At 42.8% G+C, this 24806-nt stretch overlaps 1 protein-coding gene across 1 annotated transcript; it reads right to left on the bottom strand.

Moving 5' to 3' along the window:
• Positions 1-1161: 1161 nt before the first annotated feature.
• Positions 1162-17444, bottom strand: TMEM218 (transmembrane protein 218). The gene is made up of 6 exons (XM_058544889.1): positions 17328-17444; positions 7225-7424; positions 6940-7014; positions 6349-6458; positions 5365-5467; positions 1162-2038 (listed from the first exon to the last, which is right to left on the bottom strand). The coding sequence occupies exons 4-6, from the start codon at positions 6456-6458 to the stop codon at positions 1904-1906; spliced, it is 348 nt and encodes a 115-aa protein (XP_058400872.1). The 5' UTR covers positions 6940-7014; positions 7225-7424; positions 17328-17444; the 3' UTR covers positions 1162-1903.
• Between the last annotated feature and the right edge of the window lie 7362 nt (positions 17445-24806).

Genomic DNA, 24806 nt, shown 5'->3' with positions numbered 1-24806 from the left:
TAGTCACCCAAAACTTCATAGCTATTATCCATTGATCTAATAGTTGGACACCATTGTTGGGGAATAAAAAAGATGGATTCATGGTCAGGAATTACAAGAGTTTTCCCGGATTTGCAGCAAGTCTCTCAGGAGAAGGTGACAAATGGCAGCCTGTGCTTGTTAGGAGTCAATGCTCCACTTGGGCTGGCTCAGCATCTCTGCAAGAGACTCAGAGGCATCTGGAAGCCTCAGTGCAAGAGTCCAGAGAGAAGCACAATAGCATGACTCTCCCAGCTTGCCCCACCTCCCTCAACATTTCAGCATTCTCCTTCCTCTCCTCCAATCTGCTTGGAGGGCTGTTTCTTTGTTCTTTTCTTGCCTATGGGCCCTAGGCCAGATTAAGAAACTATTTCCTTTGCAGCTTTCTGTGATAAAGCCTTATCTGCAAAGTTTTTCCAAACTGAATAAAGTAGAGACAGTTCAAGTGTAGGAATAACTACACCTGGCCCTCACCAGCCCATGACTCCCAGAAGTCACCAGTTCTCTCCCAATTTAGAGCTTAACCCCCCGCTGGGCTGGCAGGACTGTACCTTCTCTACACTGACAACAGGATCCAGCAGAGAAAGTGGGGGGCAAGTGGCACTGACTTCCTCAGGCTCGCAGTCAAAGTTCCACAAAGCTCAGTGTGTTCTCCTTTTAGTCCAAGTCAGGCTGGAGTCTGCCACACTGTGCACAATGGCCGTTAGGTGATGCTGGGCAGGTTAGTTAATCTCTTTAAGCTTTAACTTTTTCTACTTTAAAACGGGGATGATAATAAATAGATTGTTGTAAAAATTAAATAAATTTCAAAGGAACTAGTGCACTACTGGCATATAGCATGTACTCAATCAAAGTTCTCTCTCCAACTTGTTTTCCGGTTGTTAATTTTAAGCTAGAAGATCCTTCTTCAAATAGCTCTAGGAAGTCAGGATGAGTTCCAAAGTGGAACTAGCCCAGAGCCCCTCCATTTAATGACAAATTTCACTTGATGTGGGATCTCAGACAGGTATAAAATCATATCTAATCCAGGGAATATACATTCCTCACTAGCTTTGGAGAAAGAGCTACAAAGACAAAAAGAGATGACAATAACCCAAAATGGACTCTTACAGTAATTGAATAAGGCACACAGAGGCCACCAAGTCTTGGAAGAAAAAGAATCCAGAGATATATATCAGCAAGACGAACATCCAACATTTCCATACCCTTCCTCTAACCCCCAACTAGACATGCAATATAGAAATACTAGATTCAGACAGCTGTGTCTGAGAGTTTGAAATGAAAGTCAGTCCTATGGTTACTGTCTTGCTTTCTTAGAGCAGAGAGAAGTGACACCCATTGCCTTTACAGAGCTCTGTGGCATGATGTGCAGAGTGATCAATAACCAACACCGGAATAAGTTTTCCAAATCATCACATTAAAATAACCTTTTGAACTTTGAGTGCCTTTCCTTCCAAATGATCCTGACCTTGTAACTAAGAATTTTACATATTATCAAAAAGGACCAGGTTCTTCCATCTATTGGACGGCAGGAGCCAAAGTGCTCCTTTTCCCAAAATCCACTTACTGACATTTAATTGAAAATCTACTCTAATCAGATCACTGCTACTACTTCCCTTTCAAAACTGATGTAAACCCGGAGGTACAAGTGCTGAGAAGACAGCAATATTCCTCTTAAGCTGGGAGACTCTATCTCCACAGGGACAATTGTGCAGTCCCATTTCCAGAAGCCAGGACTCAAGGGATCTGTCTTAGTGATGAATGGATGTTCCTCTGATCTTAAGGCATGAAGGCTGTCAACACAAGGCTCCACACCGTTCCTTTCTGCTCATCAGTGACATCAAAGTGAAGGAGAGAACAGGGTCTTGGTTTTCCCAAATAGTGCTCAGTAGGACCGCAGTGGTTTGGCATAGATTGGCTCCAGGATATAATGAATTAGAACCAAGAAAAGGCCTCCAAGGAAGACAGCAGTGAGGAAAGTCAGCAGGACATAGCGGCCAATGAAAAAGTCATCCACAATCTGGAGAAAGAAACATCAAAAATTATATTACTATCACTTCAGCACCTGGCTGTGCTCACCTGAAATCTTTGGTGAACGGGCCAGGGTCTTTATATTTGTAACTTCCAGCAGTAACATCCTGCCCTGAGTCTCTTCTGTAAATGGATAAGAAAGAACCTTTTCTCAACTCCCTGAGCTGGAAACACAATAAGAAAGGATTAATGAAGTATAGGGAACAAATGGTTTGATTTAGGATGTTTATAAACACTCTGAAGACCCTGGATGAGTTCCTTTATGTTCTGCAATCAGTTATCTGAAAGAGTTCATGAGAAGCTTGCATGGTTGGTCTTAGAAAGGCTCATTTTTGTTGTTGTTTTTTATTATGGAAAATTTTAAACATATATGTAAACACATAATAATACAATAAACCCCCATGTACCCAAGATCCAAACCCCAAAATCATCAACTCATTGCCAATTCAGGAGGGTTCATTTTCAAAATGAAAAGGTGACTCTAAACCTTTCATCAGAAGAGTTCTGATGAAACATTTGTAACCCAGCATTCTAAGGTTTGCAGAAAATGGCCATTTACCTGAGACACTAAAACACTAAGAGGATAGGTAACTAAGAGGATGGCCAATATAGTTGGCTGCCTGGCAGCCAGTCATACTTGAGGCCCCAAAGTCGTTGGTCTTTGCTGACAAAAACCTATAATTGGTGTTGGCTCTACCCACTTGTCTACTGTCCCCTGCCAGGGCTCTATTCTCCCCAGATCCAAATAGTAGTGCTTAAATTTGAGGAGGAAAAGCAATTTAATCTACAGACCTAATGGAGCAGCAACACAAACCAAGTGTCTGGGCGACTTCACAGCTTCCAGAAGCTTTGCAAAGCTAGTACCTAAAGAGAATCCAAAATACCTGAAAGGGGATTGTGTAGACAGAATAATGGCCCCAAAATGTCCACATTTTTATTTCCAGAAATTGTGACTCTGTTAGATTACATGGCAAAGGAGAATTAAGATTATAGATGGAATTAAGCTTGCTAATCAACTGACCTTAAAATAGGGAGATTAGCGTGGATTATCCAATCCAGGTGGGCACGATGTAATCAGAACGGTCCATAAAAGTGATAGAGGGAGACAGAAGAGAGGGTCAGAGAAAGAGATGTGAGGATGGAAACAGAGTCAGAGGATGTTACGTTGCTGGCTCTGAAGATGGAGCGAGGGGGCCATGGACCAAGGAACGTGGATGGCCTCTAGGAGCAGCAAAGGGCAAGGAAACAGATTCTTCCCTAGAACCTTAAGAAAGGAATACAGCCCTGCCAACCCCTTGATTTTGGCCGGTGAGACTGATTTTGGACTTCTAGCTTACAGAATTGTAAGATAATAAATTTGTGTTGTAAGGCACTAAGTCCGTGGTGCTATGTTACAGCAGTAGCAGGGAACTGACACGGTGGCGAACACAAAGCACCTGTCCAGTCCAAGCACTGCTGTGATCACTGAGCTCCAAGACACCAAAAGGCAAGGGCTGCTCCAGAGAATACCCTAACAGCCAACTTACAACAAAGGTCAGTTTGATAAAATAGCTTTAACATAACTTTGACCTTGGCTCCAGTACTGAACAAGTCTCTCGTGGGCTACATGTTGGCGCGTTTGACACGTTTCACTTTTTAATTAGCCAATTAGCAGGCCTTGGGTACAGAAGGCCCAGGTCATGTATTATTGATACAGTATTGAGCCAGGCTGCTGCAGGGGCCGGTTCTCAAAACCTGAAAATGAGAACTCCAGTCTGCTGGTCATGCTGACCAACATATTTTGCTCAACTCCATTCTTCTCTCCTGGGTCTGAAACTCTTAGAGGGTAGAGGGATTGATTTCAAAACAGTGTTTGCTCTGTGCCCTTCTTCCAACATTCACATCTGCAGCAACCCAGAAATATGGCACCGCTCTCCCCTTTTAAGACAGGGAAACTGAGGTGGGAGTTTACCCCCAGCTCACACATGGTTCTTACACCGTTAGAGTGGTTTTCAAATGCTGACAAAAAAATCTGGCATAAATGGAAATAATTCCTTAAATTTGGGTGTATTATTTCCCTTGGAGCATTCAGAACAAATTTCCTCCCTTCTGCCATGGCTAGTCCTAGATAGAGTTGGAAATGTGTGCCAATTTTAGTTCAAGTTATATAACTTTGTGTACTGTTGTCTAGTGTCAAAATAGTCACCCATGAACTCTGTGATGGCCCCTAATATTCTTTTGAGTCCCCAGCAATGAAGGTTTTACTGAAAGACCTCAGCTTGAATCCTTCCTTTGCCTCTTCCTATATATGTATGACCTTGGGCAAGTTTAACCTCTTCCAGCCTCAGTGTCCTTACCTATAAAATGGGGATAATTATAGTACCTACTTCATATTACTTAGGGTTGTCCTGAGTTTTAGATGAGATAATGAAAAAATGTGCTTAGCACAGAACCTTGAACACAGTAATCCCTTAAAAAAATGTTAGCTGTTATCATCATTACTACTTAAAAAATTAAAATGGAGGTTGAGAGGAAAGAAGCTGCTAGGAGTAATGGGACATAGGAGTCAATACCATTATCAAGATCATAGGGACCTGAGACCAGCTGTGTGTGGTAAAGCCAGAGCCCCAAATCAAGAATGAACCAGAACGGGTGCGGTCTCCAGAGAAGAACTATGAGAAAGATGATAAAAATCCATTTAGAGAGGTGGGTGCTGGCAGATGTGGTTCCAGGAACGAGGACCAACGAACTCCCAGAAGACTGTTAGTATAGAATTCATCTATCTCTGCACCTTCTGCTTCCCACAGGAATATGCCTCTTTCCTCACTGCTCTTCTTATGGAAAGCATCCTCTCCATATCACAAGTGGAAAAATTCCCACACACGGAGGTGAAAAAGCATGTCACTCAGCACCCTGAGGGCACTGCATAAATTTCAGCCCAGGATCTGAGTTTCTGAGCCAAGGCCACTAGGAATGGGAACACTTTCATTTCAGGACCAGGCCTATTCCTGTTCCTAACTCATTTTCTTTTTCTCTGGCCCTATAGTACGAGGTGGCTTTTGGCTCATTCAACTTGATGCAAACTGGAGAGGAGATCAAATCGGGCAAATGACGGCCCAGTGGTGTTGCAAGTGGGAATCAGAATAAGACTCTCTTCTCGGGAAGGGTCGGGAAATTTACATTCCCTTGGGGCTTTCCCCATCTTTATTTTCACTTCACAATTCTTCCAACACATTTCAGCCAACCTGGTACCAGGGAACACTGCAGGGCAGGACAGAGGTCTAGACCAGGAGAAACAAGAGTTACAACACAGGAGGCAAAATAAAACCAATATACCTTGATTTCGACCTCTGGGGCTGGGACGTCACTGGCCCGGGGGAAGAGCAACAGAACTGCTGTGATGATCAGAGCGCCAAGGAACACAAACATGACAGAGAACCTGCGGTGGGTAGAAGCACAGAGCCTTAGCAGCACTGTTCACAGTGTCCTCTCTAATCAGTTAGGCCTGGGCTGGCTCTTCCCTGGGGCCAATATTCTATGTTCCAGGCTATTAAAAATTCCCAGACACCTGCTGTCCACACTGCCCAGTGAATTCAGAAATGTTTTTCCCTTCATCCCAAAGCCCTTCTTCCTAGACAGGTACCAGCTGGATGCATTCCTGTTTATTCCTGGTAATTCCAAATTCCTAAGAATGGGAATGGGTGGCTTTTATTTTTGCCTCTATGCAGTCATAGTCATGAAAAATCAAAGCAGCCCTCCCTTGCCCCCACTTCTGTGCTGGTTTTTAGACCAGAATACTTCAGTAAATTATATCACTTGCTGCTTCATAGTGACACTCTGGCCAGAGAGCACAACTCTATCGTGTTCTTAGCGTCAGTTTATGGCCTGACTGTGCTCTGAAGTCAACGCCTGACATACAGCCAGCCCCAGTCATCCAGCACTTCCTCAGTTTCCCCAGGCCCAGGTCTAGAGCCTTAGGGACTGGACCAAGCATCTTCCATAAATCTGAACAGTTAAGAAACACACACATTTACAACCCCAAGAAATTCAACAGGCAGCGAAAGCAGATTTTCTTTTCATCTCTCATGTCCCCACATCTCCTCTACAGTGTGAACTGAAAAATACCACTTCCCTTCTCCTCCCACCTCTGCTTCAGAGCATAAATAAGACAGTGCTTTTGATAAGAGGTTAAAATGCGACTCATTCAAACTGCCAGTAATTACAAAAATGATCTTCTGAATTCTAAATGTTCAATGAGCATCAGTGATTTTGCTTCTAACTGCTTTTACCTCGGACTCCCAGCTGGAGAGAATGCCTTACCTAGCTATACTGGAGGCTCTGGACAACAGCACACACAGCAGCAGCACTAACACCCAGAGCAGGGCTAGGATGAATACGCCAGCCCCTACTCCGAGCACAGTGCCAGCCATCTGTGGGAGAAAGGATGCATGAGCCCTGGACTCCAGCTCGGCCCAGGGCCCGCCCAAGCAGGATGAGGAGTCCTCTACACTCTGGGTACTGCCAGCCTTCTGCACACTCCCAGGTTTTATGAAGGCATTCAAATACAGAAAGGCTGAATTCATTATGGGGAATTTTTGATGATTGGTGTAGTAGGAGGATTAATCAATATAGGTCTTCGGGAATGTCCAGTCCCTTAAGAGGAATTAGGAATTTAGAACCCAAAAACTTTCTTTTGGGTGAAGACTGAGAGGTTGCTTTCTGCTCCATGTGGGTCATTTCAAATTTGGTATCTGAGTTCTAGTTTGTCTTCCCCCAACCCACAGTAGAAAGCTGAACTCTCTGAGGACTGTAAAAGGCAGCAGACCCGAGAGCTCCATGGCCAATACAGAAGTTGACGCTCTCAGGTTAAGTCTGTGGTAGGTTAAGTCTGTGGTATGAGCTTTGACTTACCAAGCAATCACAAGACAGAAATGTCCCACTCTATCACCGAGTTTTTATTCACAAAAGGAAGCAAACTCCTAAGTCCTTGAAAAAGAAGAAGAAGAGCCATCACTATTTTTGAACATTCACTGTATGCTAAGTACCTTATAAATATATCTCATTTAATCATGGCAGTAACCTTCTGAGGTAGGTATTATATCCGTGTCACAGAAGAGGTAGCTGAAGTATAATGGGAAAGAGTACGTATTAACAAGCTAGGTGGCCTACAACAACAGAAAGCCACAGTTCTCTCACAGTTCTGAAGGCCAGAAGTCTGAAATCAAGGTGTCAGCCAGGCCGCGCTCCCTCCGAAGGCTCTAGGGGAGAATCCTTCCTTGCCTCTTCCAGCTTCTGGTGGCTGCAGGTGTTCCTCGGCTTGTGGCTGCATCCCTCCAGTCTCTGCCTCCCTCTTCACATGGCCTTCTCCTCTGTTTCTCTGCCTTCTCCTCTTCTGTCTGGTATAAGGACACTTGTCATTAGATTCAGGGTCCACCCAAATAATCTGGTAAAATCCATCTTGACATCCTTAACTTAATTACACCCACAAAGACCCTTTTTCTAGTTAAGGTCACATTCACAGGCTCCAGGGATTAGGATGTGGACATATCTTCTTTGGGGCCACCACTCGACCCACTTTTAGGGTAACACCATTCTATAGTACCTCCCTAATTGTCCCTTTCAGCATCAGAGACAAGTCTTCAGCAAACAAATCCCACCTCAGGTTGACAGTTTTCTTTACCCTGATGGTTTAAATGCTACAAAAATTATTATCTATGGGAAGTTCTATTATAAAGGTATTGGAAAAGAAGACCTAGCATGAACTGCTAAAAAAAACCCAACATATTTATTCAATCAACATTGATTTGTGCCTACCATGTAAAGCACTGTGCTACAAGCTGGGGATCACAAAGGTAAGTAGGACATATCTTCTGACAGAAGCTTAAGGCCAATTGGAGAACACCGTCTTGTAAACGGCTATCCACATTCCATTCAGATAAGTAGAAGAAACGAAATGCAATGGGAATTGAGATAGTGGGGAGGGCTTTACAAAGGAAGTGACTTTGCATGGGCCCATTTGGGAAAGAATCCGTGTGGCAAGAGGACCGAATAAAGGCAAGGGGCAAGGAGAGAGGGGAGGCCACAGGTGAGGCCTGGCTCCCACTTGCCTTTCTAACCTAACTGGGCGCATTCTCCCCTTGTTAGAGCACATGTGTGTCGCCTCGGTAACTAACAGGCCAAGTGTTTCCCCACCTCTGGGTCCTTGTACTTGCTGTCTCCACCGCCTGGAATTAACCCTCAACCCCAAACAAGCCCTCCACCACTTGCAGGGCTGGCCTTATCTCATCCTTCTGATCTCAGCTTTAAATGTAGCTTCCTCGGGCAGGCCCCGTGGCTTAGCGGTTAAGTGCGTGCACTCCGCTACTGGCGGCCCAGGTTCGGATCCCGGGCGCGCACCGACGCACCGCTTCCCCGGCCATGCTGAGGCCACGTCCCACATACAGCAACTAGAAAGATGTGCAACTATGACATATAACTATCTACTGGGGCTTTGGGAAAAAAAGGGAGGAGGATTGGCAATAGATGTTAGCTCAGAGCCGGTCTTCCTCAGTAAAAAGAGGAGGATTAGCATGGATGTTAGCTCAGGGCTGATCTTCCTCACAAAAAAAAAAAAAAAGATTAAATGTAATCTCCTCAAAGAGGTCTTCTCTGACTGTCCTAGCTAAAGTAACCCCTGAAACTATTGCTCTCCATTCACTCTATTTCCTTCAGGGCACACTTCACAAACTGCAGCTCACATTTTTATTATTGTTCACAGGTTTATTTTCTGTCTCCCCAACTAAATAGTAAACTCCATGAGGTCAGAGACTTTATATCTTACCACACTCTCCCCAGTTCTTACCAGAGATTATAATCAACAAATATTTATTGGATAAATAAATGAAGCAGTGCTAACAAGTCCACAAAAATCAAGTGAAGGAGTGACAGGATGATATCTAGTTTTAGAAAGATGACTGTAGCTTCTCGTCAATATGCTGGACAGAGTTAACAAGGGGGGTACCTCCACAACAGCGAACACAGAAATGCCTGACAAAATAGAACAAAAAGAATTTAATACACAGCAGAGCTCAAAAGCAATAAAGGAAAATCCTTAACTGCTATAAACAAAAATGTGACTCAAAGCCTGAGTGGGAAGCAGGAGCCGAGCCCAAAGGTCTGCAGGGGACTGGAACCAGATGCAGGACTTTAGGAGTGTCCTCTCCTGGACAGATGAGGTCTCAGACCCATGATACACAGAGCTAGAACTGAGAGCAAGGCATAAAGACAGGCCCTGAAGGGGCTCACCTGTCTTTGAAATAGAGACTAAAATATTTGCTGCTGACTTAGCTGGAAGAAAGCTGGCCAAGTACCTCATGCCATGGGTAAAAAAGAAAATAATCCAAGAGAAATCTGAATCCCAATCCTACATCACACACAGGTGTGGGGCTCAAATCACAGTACCAATGTGGGATGGGAATCCCAGGTAGTGAGAGTGACATGAAAACTAGAGTAAAGGTGAGCAACTCATCGGATCCCAGCACAGACAAACTGAAACCTCTCTAGAGAAATGCTACCACTGGTCAGCATATATGGCTCCCATAAGAGTGAGTGTAAAATAAAGATGTTTTCAGACACACAAAGACTGAAATGGAGTAGACCTTTCATAAATATACTTCAGCAAGAAGGAAAATGAACCAAGAAAGAAGGCATGAGATTTAAGGAGGAATAGTGAGACAAATACTGGGAAATACTGACAGTAAAGCTTTCTGTAATGATGATAATAAGAACTAATTTTTTGAGGAGTTAAAAACAAGGAAGAACTGGGGCTGGCCCCATGGTGTAGTGGTTAAGTTTGGCACGCTCTGCTTTGGCAGCCCGGGTTCGCGGGTTCTGATTCCGGGCTCAGACCTACTCCACTCACCAGCCATGCTGTGGCACTATCCCACATACAAAATAAGAGGATTGGCACAGATGTTAGCTCAGGGCGAGTCTTCCTCAGCAAAAAACAAAATAAAACAAAAAACAACCAAATAAATAAAAACAAAGAAGAACTAAAATAGTTGTCAACAGTTATATGGAAGATGAGGAAGGACAGTTCAAAGTTAAATGATTCTATGCTTATCATTTTGCTCTGGAAGAAGTGAGAGTTAATGATTACCTGTAGGCTTTGTTAAGCTAAATATGCATGTTTTAAAAAAAACATATAGGTAAACACCACATAACAGAAAGAGATTGAATAATTTCCACACTAGTAGAGTAAAAAAATAAATAAAGGAAGAAAGCAGAAAGCTGAAGGGGAAAGAAACAAAGAAAAAGCAAAGAAAATACAAAATACCAAATAAGATTGCAAAAATAAACCCAAATATAGCAGTAATCATAGTAAACACAAACAGATTATACTTGACTATTAAAAGAGACTCTTGGGGCTGGCCTGGTGGCTCAAGAGGTTAAGTGCGCGCGCTCCGATTTGGTGGCCCGGGGTTTGCAGGTTCAGGTCCCAGGCGTACACCGATGCACCGCTTGGTAAGCCATGCTGTGGCGGCGTCACATATAAAGTAGAGGAAGATGGGCACGGATGTTAGCTCAGGGCTACTCTTCCTCAAGAATAAAGGGGAGGATTGGCATTGGATGTTAGCTCAGAGGTAGTCCTCCTCAGAAAAAAAAAAAAAGAGATTCTCATATTGAAATTAAAAAAAAAACCAGCTCTTTACAAAAACTGCAGAGAAAGCATAATGAGAGAGAGCCTGAAAATATAGAGATTGAAAAAGACATACAAAGCACATACTAACATAACAAAAACAAGGGGAGAAGGGAAATGGGGAGCTGTTGTTTAATGGGTATAGAGTTTCAGATTTGCAAGATGAAAAAGTTCTGGAGATCTGTTGCACAACAATGTGAATATATTTTACACTTCTGAACTGTACACTTGAAAATGCTTAAGATGGTAAATTTTATGCTATGTGTTTTTTACCACAATTAAAAAAAACAAGCAAGGGCCAGCCCCGGTGGCCTAGTGGTTAAGTTCAGCGCACTCCGCTTCAGCGGCCCGGAGTTCAGTTCCCAGGCGCGACCTACACTGCTCTGTTAGCGGCTGTGCTGTGCTGGCGGCCCACATACTAAAACATAGAGGAAGACTGGCACAGATGTTAGCTCAGGGCAAATCTTCCTCAGTAAAAAAAAACAAAACAAAACAAAAGAAAAACAAGCAAGATGAAATAAAATATAAGCTGGTGAAGCAACAGTCGTATCAAGCAAAATAGAATGTAAAGCTTTGAAAAATGTCAATAAGGACAGTGACAAAAGGAATAATTTAGCAAAAACATCCAACTCAAAACAAATGAGCTTAAAACAAAGCCTCCAAATATATAAAGCCAAAAATTGACAGAATCACTGCAATAAATGTACATTTATTGTCATGTGTGGACTCCCACACATTTAGTGGGAGGTTTTTTTTTTTTTTTTTTGGTGAGGAAGATCAGCCCTGAGGTAACATCTGTTGCCAATCCTCCTCTTTTTGCTGAGGAAGATTGGCCCTGGGCTAACATCTGTGCCCATCTTCCTGTACTTTATATGGGACACCACCACAGCATGGCTTGACAAGCGGTGCACTGGTGTGCACCGGGATCTGAACCTGCAAACCCCGGGCCACAGCAGTGGAGCATGCACACTTAAATGCTACGCCACCCGGCAGGGCCCTAGTGGGAGATTTTAATATACTTCTCTCAGAAACCAATAGATCAAGCAGATAAAACATAAGAATAAACACTTGACAAAGAGGATATATGAATGGCCAGTAAATGTATGAAAAGGTGCCCAACTTCATTAGTCATCAGGAAACTGCAAATGAAAACCAAAATGCAGTACTTCTAGAGATCCACTAGAATGGCTGAAATGAAAATGACAGACACCACCAAGTGTTTGCAAAGACGTGGAGTGACTGAACCCTCATACACTGCTGGTGAGAGTGTAAACCGTTACAATCACTTTGGAGACGATTTGGCAGTATCTAATTAAGCTGAAATACATGTACCCTAGATCCAGCTCTTCTATTCCTCGGGGTATTCCCAACACACACGTACACATACGTTCACTAAAAGACATGTACAAAAGTTCATTGCAGCCCTATTTGAAATAGCTAAAAACGGAAACAACCCAAATATCCACCAATCAAAAGGATCGAGTGTGGTATTATACATACAATCTATTCATTCGTATGATGGACTAATAGCAGCGAGAAGGAACAAACAACTACCCCCAGCAAGATGGATGAGTTTCACAAGCACTGAGTGAAAAAGTCTGGAGGCAAAAGAGTTCATCCTGTATAATTCCATGTATATGATGTTCAAAAACAGGTCAAACTAATTTTGGGGTTAGAAGTCAGGAGTATGGCTACTTTGTAGAAAGTAGTGACTGGAGGCGGCATGAAGGGGGTTCTCCGATGCTTAGGAAATTTTGTTTCTTGATCTGGGTGTTGGTAAAATGGCTTCGTTAATTTTGTTATATTGTATCTAGCTCTACGCTTCTGGTTTGTATACTTTCCTGTATGTGTATCACACTTCACTAAAAAGTTTACTTTAAAGAAAGAGTCTGAACTGACATTTCAGCCAAATGTAATATATGGACCTTGCCTGGGTCCTGATTCAAAAAAAAACTGTAAAAAACCTTTTATGAGATGACTGAGGAAATCTGAACAGTATCTGAATATTTGATGATATTAGGGAATTATTGTTTATTTTTTTAAGTGAAAAATACTGTTTTTTAAAAAAAATGTGATGGTATTGTGGTTATATTGCTAAAAGATTATTTAAGACATATACACACACACAGATAGAAAATGTCTAGGAACTCCCTAATTATCCAGGGGGAAAGCGGGGAAGGGTGCTGACATGAAACAAGACTGGTCATGAGTCAGTTGTTGAAGCTGGGTGATGAGTACATGAGTGTTTGCCATACTTTTTTCTTTTTTTTTTTTTGTGAGGCAGATCAGCCCTGAGCTAACATCCCTGCCAATCCTCCTCTTTTCGCTGAGGAAGACTGGCCCTGGGCTAAGATTCGTGCCCATCTTCCTCCACTTTATATGGGATGCCGCCACAGCATGGCTTGACAAGCGGTGCGTCGGTGCACGCCCAGGATCCGAACCCCAGGCCACCAGCAGCAGAGCGTGCACACTTAACCACTGTGCCACCGGGCCGGCCCCTGCCGTACTTTTTTCTATACTTTTGAATATATCTGAAATTTTTACAATAAAAAGATGTGTGTGTATGAATATGTATATATGTATAAGTAGGAATAAATCCAACAAAAGATGTGTAAGATTTTTATAGAAAAAATTATAAAACTTTATTTGAAGATTTTTTTTTAAAGAGACCCGAATAGACAACTAATGAATAGAGAAATAACCCATGTTCCTGGATGGGATGGTTCAATATTGAAAGATTTCAATTTTCCTTAATCTATCAATTCAATGCAATTCTAACCAAAATCTCAAAATAATGTTTTGTGGAACCTGAAAACTGACCCTCAATTCATATGGAAGAGCAAAGGTCCAAGAACAGCGAAAGCAATTTTGAGAACTAGGATGGAAACTTGCCTCTCTTGTTACCAACTACCACAAGACACGCTATGAAACCAAGGTAATTAAAACAGTGTGACAGCGGCATTAAGACACGTGCATCAGCGGAATAAAAGATCCCAGACACAGATGCGTGCATTTATGAGAACTCTGTCTGGGACAGAGCTGGCTTTACGGTTCACTGGGTAAAGGATTTCATAGATGGTGTTGGGACAAATGATTACCCAATCAGAAAATAATAAAACTAGGGCCGGCCCCGTGGCTTAGCGGTTAAGTGCTCGCACTCCGCTGCTGGTGGCCCAGGTTCGGATCCCGGGCGCACCCCAACGCACCGCTTCTCCGGCCATGCTGAGGCCGCGTCCCACATACAGCAACTAGAAGGATGTGAAACTGTGATGTACAACTGTCTACTGGGGCTTTGGGGGGAAAAATAAATAAATAAAATTATTTAAAAAAAAAGAAAATAATAAAAATAGATCTCTATATCATACACAGAAGCCAATTTTAAATGGAAAGTAATTCATAATAAAACATATGTTTAAATATACAAATGTTCAGGCTGACTGCACTAGAATACATAATGAAGTACAGCAGTCAGATGCTTGCACCTAAACTTAGAATCACCACGATTGCAAAAGCTACAAACGCAGGCTGATGCAGGTGTGCTGGATGGCAACTCAAATACCACGAGCTGGGCTGCCTTCAGTTATGTGATTTTCTAGAGTGATGAAAAACTCTTGTTAAAGTTCCAAACCAAAAATAAGTATAATTTCCCCTTGATTTACATTAGAGTTGCATTCCTGGAAATTTTACTACATTAAACTGTGCCAAAAAATACATTATGTTTATACGAAAAATAGAGTTAGGTTCTAGGCTCATATCATAAATGAGTATCCTGTGGGACACTCAAAAATTGTGCAAGATGCAGGGCAATTCTTCACTGTGAGGGACTGTCCCATGCATTGCAGAACATCTAGCACCCCCAGCCCTGCTTTGTAAACCCCAGCAGAGCCTCCAAAATCACAATAATAACCAAATTCCAAAATGACCAAAGGGGCAGTAGCCTCCCCTTGGAGAACCACTGTTCTAGAAAAACTCTTGCATCAAGAGACATGTACAAAGATGTTTGTCATAGCGAAACACCTGGAAAAACCTAACTGTCCATCAGTAAGGGAATGGATACAATATCGTTCACTCATAATGAACACTTAAAATCAATGAACTTGATCTGTGTGGATATACTATTTTCTATACTCTATGTATCTCAAAAACAATATTGAGTGATAAAAGCAAGTTGCCAAATTGAAGCCCGCAGTACTACACTACTTGTATTTTTAAAATTTAAAAAACCTAAATGGTAATATATATTGTTTATGATGTATACATATAAACAGTAAACATATAAACACACGGGCATGGATGATGCACAATTTCAGAAGAGTGTTTGTCTCTGCGGAGGGAGGAAGGAAGGGGAATGGGGCCAGGAAAGAGAACAAAAGGGATCTGAACTAAATCTGTGATGTTTTCTCTCTTTAAAATAAAAAAACTTAAGCAGATGTGCCACAATGTTAATGTTTGTTAATCTAGTTGGTAGGGAATAGGTATTTGTCATACTGTCCAGTGAAATATTCACTATTTTTGAAATAATTCTTAATTTTTAAAAAGGTAACTGGTGGCAGGGTGCATATGAATTGAGATCAGAGAACAGAGATTGGCGACCAATTAGGAGACTATCGCAATTCTCCAGATAAGAGATGATGGTCTGAACTTAGCTGTGAAAACGGAAAGGAGTCAAGGGAGAAGGTGTTAGAGATGACTCAGGTTTCCTGCTTGGTTGACTGAGCTGATGGTACTGCCCTTAACAAGATAATTAGTTAAGTTTAATTGCTGCTGTTTTGGATATTACACAAATAACCTGTAAAACTTGGACCAATTCTAACACCTAGAATACAGGGCAAATGGTAGTTGAAGCTGGTATCATTAGAAACACTGCCCTTCAATCCCCCATACAAGCTTAAAAGTTCCTGAGGCATTGGGTTCCACATATGGTACGGCTTTAAAGTAATGAGAGGGGCCGCCCCGTGGCTTAGCGCTTAAGTGCGCGCGCTCCGCTAAAGCAATGAGAGAAATATCCCAAGCTCTTATAAGAATGAGGTTTATCACTTTATAACCAAACTGTACATTTTCTTACTAAGCGTGGAAAGGAAGGGCTGGATATAGTATAGAGTGCTGCTGTGGGGAAGGAATGAGTATCTAGTCATTTTATCTTGTTAATTCAGTGTGGGAGTAATACTTGTGATTATTTCCCATATTGAAAGAGCTAAAGTATTGAGTAACACGTGATTAAAAAAATTAAAGCAATGGTGGTTTTATTTAATGTCCAGGGCTTTTTCAAACTTTCTCTGAGATCAGATGGTTTAGCCAACCTGGTTTCCAGAGTAAGCCCAGTTACTCAATGCCTGTGGCATTTAAAGCAGGTAGACCTGAGTCAGAATTACAAAATTTGTCTAAATTTGAACATCCTGTTTAGTAGCTGACAACAAGAGCAACGACAGGGCCAATTTCTTCCCTTGGTGCTCATGCTGTGAGGTCTTTCTTTGGAAAGAGTTTGTCCAGAACTTTTCAGAAATATGTGTAGCTCATTCCTCATTCATTTAACAGCTGGTTCTACACACCCTTTCACCCAGCTCTCAGAGAACACTGATAGAGGCATTAGGGTGACTGACGCCTGCATATGTAGCCTATTTGATTAAAAATACACTGCTCACAAACCGATCATGTGTGAGAATACTAATGGCCATTACCAGATGTCTTACTGTCCAGTACAAATGTGGATTCCATGGAGCGTACTTCGGCCCTAGTGCTGCTGGTGGTGGGAGACAGGTACCTCACCCATTCCCATATTTTCACAGACTCAAGGCTTTGAAAGCAGCAGAAAACAGCAGGTTACAGAAGTAAACTGCCCTTTTGGAAGATTCCTTTTCACTTTCCTTTATAGCTGTTCCAAACCTTCAAAAACAATTGGGAGGGCTTTCACATTTTTATTTTTCTACTGTAAACACTTCACTATTTGAATTTTAAAATATTAGGATAATGCCTCTACCTTTGATTAAGTAAAATGCAAGTCTGGGAAAAATCAATTGCCAAGCTACCTAAATGCCACCGATGTGGCATCATCTCTTAACGCACGAAAAGGGAGCTCAATGTGTCCAGGTCACGTCCTTCCACCCTTTTTCCTGGGCGGTGTAGCGATCTGAAAGTGATTGTGTTAGCTACATCACCCAGGGGCTCCCAAAACAGCAGCACTCCCGTGCAGGGGTGTGAACACTCCAGTAATGAGAACTCTAGCTTCTCTTCCCAGCCTTGTTGCTGATTCAAACTAGCGACAGGAAAACATTGCCCCCCAGGTCTCCAGAACGTTCGCCCGGCTACGTCCCAGTAGTTGGAGCGATTAAGATTTGGGTCATAAGGTATTTGAATCAGGCACTGACATTTCACTTTCTGAGGAGCATGAAAAATATAACATTCCTTCCTTCTCTGCCCGCAATGAAGTATTACCGGCCGCCGGGCCTTGGGACAGGTCGGCGGCAAGAGTGTCTAAGAGGTCCGTGCCCCGCCATCCGCCCACGCCTTCTTCCAGCCTCCTCACCCCAGCCTCCGCCATTCTCTCTTCTCTGCAGCCGCCCCTACTTTCCTCCCCTCCACCCCCCTCACCTGGCTCCAGCTCTCCGGAATCCCCTACTCTCACCTCACAGCGCGGCCTGTTCCAGCGCAAAGGGGCTTTGGTCTACTTAGGACGAATCACAAGTGGGCTTTCATCCAGGCGATTCCGGAGTCGCTAATCAGCACCGCTCTTTCAACGCCCAGCTTCCCCCTTATTTGCTTACCGCCGCCGCGGCTCCAGGCAGCGCGGGGCGTGGGGGGTGGGCACGTCGCACTCTGTTACGTCCTCCGATTGGTCAGTGCCAGTCGGTCCTAGGAGCAGCCTCAAGTTCGATTGGATAGAGGTTGTCTTGGCTTCCCCCCCTCGCCCCACCCCATTGTCAATCACACCATCCCTTCGGTAACCCATCGGACCGTTGGTCAGTCTAGCCTGAGGGCGGGTTGTTGGGCGGGAGAGAGCTGCTTTCCCGCCCTCCCTTGCTGTTACCATGGAGACTGCACAGCCCAGCCTTGACTCGGAGGGTCCAGGCAACCCCTTCGCCCTTCTCGAAGTCCGGATATCTGTACAGCACGCTAGACATTAGTGCCTGTTCCGGAGTCTGATGAGCGGCTCAGTCCCGGACCCACTGGCTCTGGTGGGCCGCGGGATTTTGGGCGCAAATCAGATTAGGCCTCGGAGGGGGGGTCAGGCCCAGTCATCAAGGGTCCCTAACAACCCTCCTGGAGAGAAGCGAGACCGACGCACTAGTTGTAATGACATCACGTTTTCATTTATCCTTACTTCGTCTTATTTTATTTGGCGTTATTCTTCCGTTAGCCTTACGAAGTAGACGGTGGCAAGGATCATTCTACTCACGGGACAGACAGGGGAAGAGAGGCCAGGGTCAAGCAAGTAAATCTGGTGTAGCTACACCTCCAGGCAGCTGGAACTCCATCTGGTCCATACTTTTAGCAGACTGCTGTTACCTAACTGCAAGCTAAAACTTGCCATGATTTTGTTCTGAGGCTATGGCCTGTTAGACCAAAAGATCCAAAAATCAGGCCAACCAAAGGAAATAGGGCAGAGGATGCATGCTCCATTGCTGAATCAGCAAGGGAAAACAGACAAAAATCAAAATAAACAATACCAGATTCTGGTATTGCAGTATCTGAACCTTTGACTTTAGACAAAATTCTAAAACATCATAAAGCAAACTATTCAATCCTGGAACACTGAATCTCTGATTTAGGGAATTCAGCTCCTGAATCATAGCTTTGTGAGTGAAACGGAAGAAGATGGTCGAATTCCGTTGAATGTATGTCTCAAATTTATTCGCTTTCAAGGTTTCATTTGCAGTCATATGTACTAGCCAATGATTTCTTATGTGATTAACGTCTTAACCTTACTTGGCCCAGTGAGGAGCTCTGTGGTTAAGAAAGCTATTATTTTGATGAATTCATTTCATTGGAATTGAATGTTAACTGTAGCTAAATGCTGGTAGGGACCGTGAGGATACAAAAGAAATATGATGTGACTCCTGCCTTAATAGCTTGTGGTTTGTTAATGTCAACAGCATATGAAACAATAAGGAAACAGTTTAAAGCAAGACATAATGTGCCAAGCTTAATTTATAGTTTATTGCCCCAAAATATAATAATAATAATTCATATTTGCAGAGCATTTTGTAGTTTTCGTAGCACTTCTTCACTTGTATTATCTGAGGGATATATTGTTTTGGCTGGAGTTAATGTGAGTCTTCATGGTATAGCTAGAGCTAATGGTGGGCCCTGGCATATGGAGAGGAATGGGAAAGGTGAAACAGAGATGGAAGGAAATCCCGGGAAAGAAAATAGTTTGAACAAAGAGGCTCAGACAAGAATGAGCACTGACTATCTGGGGAATAATGTGGAGACTGGTCTAAGCCAGAATGGAGACAAATAATGGAAAATAACACTGTGTAGACCAACTGGTCAGGACCAGTTCTGAGCCCTAAATGTTTGGGGGCAAAGTGTTCCAAAATTTGAGATTGGGAAAATTAATCTTCTTACACTTTTAATGATTAAACTGACTTTAGTTAAATTATAAATTAAGAATAGGGCATGACTGAGGAGGCACTCCAAATTTCTTACATCTTCCTGAATGGATATAACATTTTAGATTTTCTCTCTCATAAGAAGGGACCCTCCCCTCAAGCCTAACTCTATCTCATCCGTTAACTGGGAGGAGGTATTAGTCTTGTGATTAAATAATGATGTTATACCTTCTCACTGAAATTGGGAGAAGTGCTGTTACCAGTGCTCATCTTTTGCCATCTCTTAATCAAAGTTCACTCTAGAGAAGATTGGTTACTTGACTATCCAGTCTTTCTCTTTTTAAAAATTGTCTTCTGTACACCAAGTGTTCTACAGTGCCTCTCCACATTGCTCCACATCTCTGCTATATACGTATCACTCATATTGTGCTTGTAGAATGTACATAGGGTGCCATATATGTACGCATATCACTTTGTTTAATTACAGTTTTCTTTTCTCCTAAACAGACAACAAAGTCAAATCAACAACAACAATAAAAACCAATGTTTAATTTCCTCCTTCTCAAATGTGTAAAATCATTTGTTTTGCTGCCTGATAGAGGTAGGGAGGCAAAAAGACGCCAGTAGGGTTATGGAGTGCAAGGAACGATTTCAAGAGAAGACAAAGTGTTCTTCTTCATTTTATAGTTGTCAAAACTTTTTCTGCCAGAGAACCTTGAATTTTTTGTATACATGTTCTCATGTGTGATTATTTTAGCATTTCTGCAGGTCTGAAAATGTACCAAAAACTTAAGTAATTGTTGGCTGTTAGCTGAGACTCAAAAGCTACCATTGCTCTGTTCTGGTAATTTGATGAATCCATTTAATTGGGAAACTGAGTAAACAAAAATTTCCCCCCAGTACTATTGTCAGTAGTTGACAGTCTTCCAAGGTCACCCAGAATTACCACCATGATTTTTCAGATTATAATATTTACCTGATGCTATAGACCAGGGGTCAGCCAACTATGGCCTGTGGGCCTAATCTGGCCTGCCATCTATTTTTTGTATGACCTGCAAGCTAAGAATGATTTTTATATTTTTAAAGGGTTGAAGACAGTCAAAAGAAGAAAAATGTGAAAATTGTATGAAATTCTCAGTGTCTGTAAGTAAAGTTTTACTGGAGCACAGGCCCACTCATTTGTTTATGGTTGTCTATAGCTGTTTTTACTTTACAACAGCAGAATTGAGTTAATACAGAAACTGTATGGCCCATAAGCCTAAAGTTACTAGTGGGTGTGTAAGGAAAAGTTCTGATCATTACTGTCTTAGAGGTCTCTGATGAATCAGGTCCCATGCAGTGTTGGAAGTGAAACAGGCTTTGGAAATCATGTAGTTTTAATAAAAAAATATCTCACATTGATAGAGATAAGTTACTTCTTGCCTAAAATCCCATAGTCAGTGGGCAGAACTGGTACTAGAACTCTGGTTCCACTGGTCCAAGGTTTCTTCATCCATGCTGTGTCTTTTCTTGTGTAGAGCTTATCTTACTTAAGATGGGATAGGTGTTATACAGTCCAAAGGCAAGGAGAATTCACCAAAAACTGTCCTAATTTTGATCTCATGTCTCATCCAGACAAATCAGTGCACTATAATCAATTTATGGATACTCGGACTTTCATGATTTCAGCCAATATGAGTTGTCTTCTGTTTTCCATTTTTATCATTTCTCAAAAGGTGTATGGCCATCATGAAAAACTTCCTCACTTTTATGCTCTTTCTCTCTTTTGAAAAATCTCTTTGTCCTTCAACAAAGGAATTCAGAGGTGGCTGACTTTCTATTCCAGTCTAAGTTTCTTGAGGGAGGTGAGGATGATTGGAAAGGTACAGAACACAGTTTTTACTCTGGAGTCTATGGATGGGTCTTACATGTGAAGAGGAGAGGGGGGCTGTCCACAAACCCACTGAATGGTAAGGTTTAGTGTATATGTGGGCTTTTCTGGGGAGAGTATCCATAGCTTTCATACCATTTTCAAGAGTCCATGACCCCAAGAAGACTCGGAATTATAGATATATCAAAAGAGGTGTGTTTTGGGGGAAAAGCTGCTCAGATGTGTATGGGGGAGACTGATATAGGTTTTCAGATCAGTAAGACCTCAGCTGATATGAAAGGAGAGCTCTTTGCCCACTCACATCAGCCCACCCAAGTTTTTTACCTTCTCTGACTCTCATAGAGGTGATAAAAATTCATCAGATTCACATGATGGTTGAACTCAGATGGTGATGAAATCCCAGTATAATTCTCTCCAAAGAACGCTCTGATTAATAGAAACTGCAGAGGAACTAATTTTATGAAAATAGCAAATGGGATTGTTTTAGCTGAAGCAAGCCAGGAGAGCGGGTGCTGATGCTGAGCAAAAGACGCAAACAGCCCCATTGTGTGGAGCTGACAGCTCCAATCTGGCCGTTTATTTATTAGATGTCCTTCTGCTGTAAATTATTAAGCCTGAATTCTGGGAGATAGGGAGCTGACAGAGTAAGACAATAGAACGGAAAGCAAACCTGGACAGCTTCCTTCAGTATTATTGTGGCATTGTGTCTTGTGAAAGCCTCTGCCTTCCCTGGTTTGGAGAAGGGGGAGAGTCTCTTCTTTGATGGGACTCAGAAATGGACAAGACAAGTAACATGCTTTTGATTTCTGAATTATTTGCCAGTTCTTACAAATCAGAATGTCCTTCAGAGAAAATTCAACCTGTTGGCTCAACAACTGGGAGCCAGGTTTTTCGTCTATTCTCTGAAAGGGCTGTGCGGCCCAAACAAGGAAGAACTTGGTCTGCTTTAACATTAAGAAGGAACAAGTTAAGGTAAATTAACTTACCATTTAAATGTTTTAGGGTACTCAGCCGCCAGAAGATTGGGTTCTTTTGGCTTATTTGATAGCCGGAAGGTCTTTCAGCTATGTCTTACCTGAAGAATAGGAAAAGGCTGGTTGGCAGAGAGGGAGTCGAACTCTGATTATGCTCGTCGTCATTTGAAAAGCTGGAGTTCTGGTAAATGAGGGAGTAGCTGGTTTCTGTGAATCTTAGGTTCAACTTTCAGCCCTCCGTTTTCTGAACAGCAGAATAGAAGGCAGGCAGCTTCACTTCCTGGGCAGACGCCGCCTCCTAATGTGCTCAGGGCAAGTAATCACATGTCCTTAGTATGGAAGCCCAAGAGTAGAACCATGCATTCATCGTATTTGTTCATTCATTTGACAATATTTATACTGAGTGTTACTGTGTGCTTTACACTGTTCTGGAAAGTGGGGCTAATGAATGAACAAAACAATCCCTGCTCTCACGGAACTTACATTCTAGTTGAAGGAGCCAGATAATCAACAAATAAATATGTAAAATATCTACTGATTTCAAGTGCTATGAAGAAGAAAAGTGGGGTAAAGGAATAAAGAATGATGAAGGGGCATGTAGGGTGGCAGGTATTATTTTATATAGGGTGATGGAGGAAGACCTCTCTGATGAGGTGACATCTTAGCAGTGAGCTGAAGGAAGTGAGAGAGTGAAGAGCCAAGGGCCAAGCAAGCACCAAGGACCTGAGAGGGGAGACAGTGGGCATACTCCAAGAAGAGCAAAGGAGCCCAGTGTGGCTGGAGCTGGGAAGGGAGTCCACGGGGGGCCTTGTAGGGCTTGAGCTTTCTTCTGAGTGCCATGGGAAGCCATTGGAGGATTTTTGCACAGTGACATGATCTGACTTGCCAAAAAAAAAAAAAAAAAAATAGAATGAGTGTGCCAAATACCAGTTATTCCTCCCCGGTATGTGGAATGAGAAGGCTCATTTCATTTCTCCTCATCTGTCAGGTGGGTGGGATTTCTTTGTTTTTGGAAAGTGTCATCCTCCCCTGGAGAGTACCAAGGGTGATGATAAGGTGGAGTTTCATAACCCTTTGTCCTCAGACCAGGAGGAGGATATATCGCATCCAGCAGCAAGAGAATCTGTCACCACTGGCCCTGCCCAGCGCCGAGTTTGCAATCCAGCCATCCTTTCTGGGGAGCTGATATAAAACGGCTGGCAAGAGAAGGATTCCGTGAATTCTGATTTTCTCAACTCTGGTGAAGCAGGAGAGGACAGCAGCCCGAGAGGCACAACACCAGGCAGCTGCTGGGAGGATATATGTGGCAAGACTCAGCTGGAGCCCATACAGGAACATTTGGTAGGTGGGGGGAAGGAAACTCACGACGCTTTGTGGAAAAGTGTGAGAGTATTAGAAGAACCGCGGGGTTTCTGGATTAGCAGATGTCTTGAGGCATTGTTACAGCCCCTGACAGGCCTGAGCCTCACGCCTACTTACAAGATGTAAAGCTCACTGTGCCCAGAAAGCAGCTGAAAAACGCTCCAGTTCAGCTGGGGTCACACCGATGAGCGCTTGCAGTCTGTTCTATGAGGGTATTTCAGAACAGGGTCAATCTGAAGCTGTGGGTGGTGTAGCCACATCCTGGAGCTCTGAGTGAGTGAGAGGAGATGATCAGACCCAGAACTGAGGGATTTTTAAATACGGGTACAAATCTTATTTAAGCTCTCAGCTGCTCAAATTGAAAGGCTTTTTATAGATCGGTGCTGTGTTCTGGGATTGAAAGATCTAAGAACTAAATCAGGATTAGGAATATAATTCTCTCAGAAGCACATAAATACCTAGATATGGCCCAGATAGAGAATGCAGTCTCACAAATATCCCCCATTTTTTATTGGTGAGGACCCCTGTCCATAAGGAGGAAAAGAAGCCTTGAAGATTTCAGTTCTGGTACTTTCTGCCCTAGAACCCTGTTTTGCTAACCTTTGGGGGTACCAGGCCAAACTATCCTTAATAGAAAATAGAAAATAATAACATATGAGTTTGCTACACAAACTCAGAGGCCCTTAGATGTGATTTAAGTTAATTTAGTAAATAAACAATGATAAATAGAATTGCTTCTTTGATTGCTTTGCCAACACATTCCCCTGGTTGAGACAAGGGAGTCAGGGAGCATGCAAGCAGGGGATGAGGAGAAGAAAGGAGGGGAGTGACAAAGAGCAGGGGGCTTGAGGAGTGAAGAGAATGAAGCCAGATTCCTTAAAGAAAAAGGAAGCCCAGTATGTAATCGTTTAGGTAGTCCACGGTTGAGAAGGATGGCCATTCCTGAATTGGTCATTTCCCCAAACCCTTTGTTTCTGGAGATGATTGCCCACTTAGTAAACTTTAGATTCTGCCTGACCCCTTGATCATTTGGTCATGTTTTGACCTACAGAATAAAGGCCTGATGCAATTCACTTCAAAAACTGAGCATCTGACATCTGTCAGGCAGTGATCTAGAAATGGGGGCTATGGAGATAAGATACAGTTCCTTTCTTCAAATTACTCATATTTGAGACACACAAGAAAAACATCCTGTGTAATAAAGGCTACTTCAGAGGCAAATCTAGGGTGCTTCCTAAGTACAGGGGAGGAATGAGAGGAGCCAGGGAAGGTTTGCAAGGTGACACCTGAGCAGGGCCTTTATGGATGACTGGAAATTAGCCAGAGAGAGTAAGAGGGAAGGGGTT

This window comes from Diceros bicornis, chromosome 7 (genome assembly GCF_020826845.1).
Source record: "Diceros bicornis minor isolate mBicDic1 chromosome 7, mDicBic1.mat.cur, whole genome shotgun sequence".
Lineage (NCBI taxonomy): Eukaryota > Metazoa > Chordata > Mammalia > Perissodactyla > Rhinocerotidae > Diceros > Diceros bicornis.
This window is presented reverse-complemented; position numbering and strand designations above follow the sequence as displayed.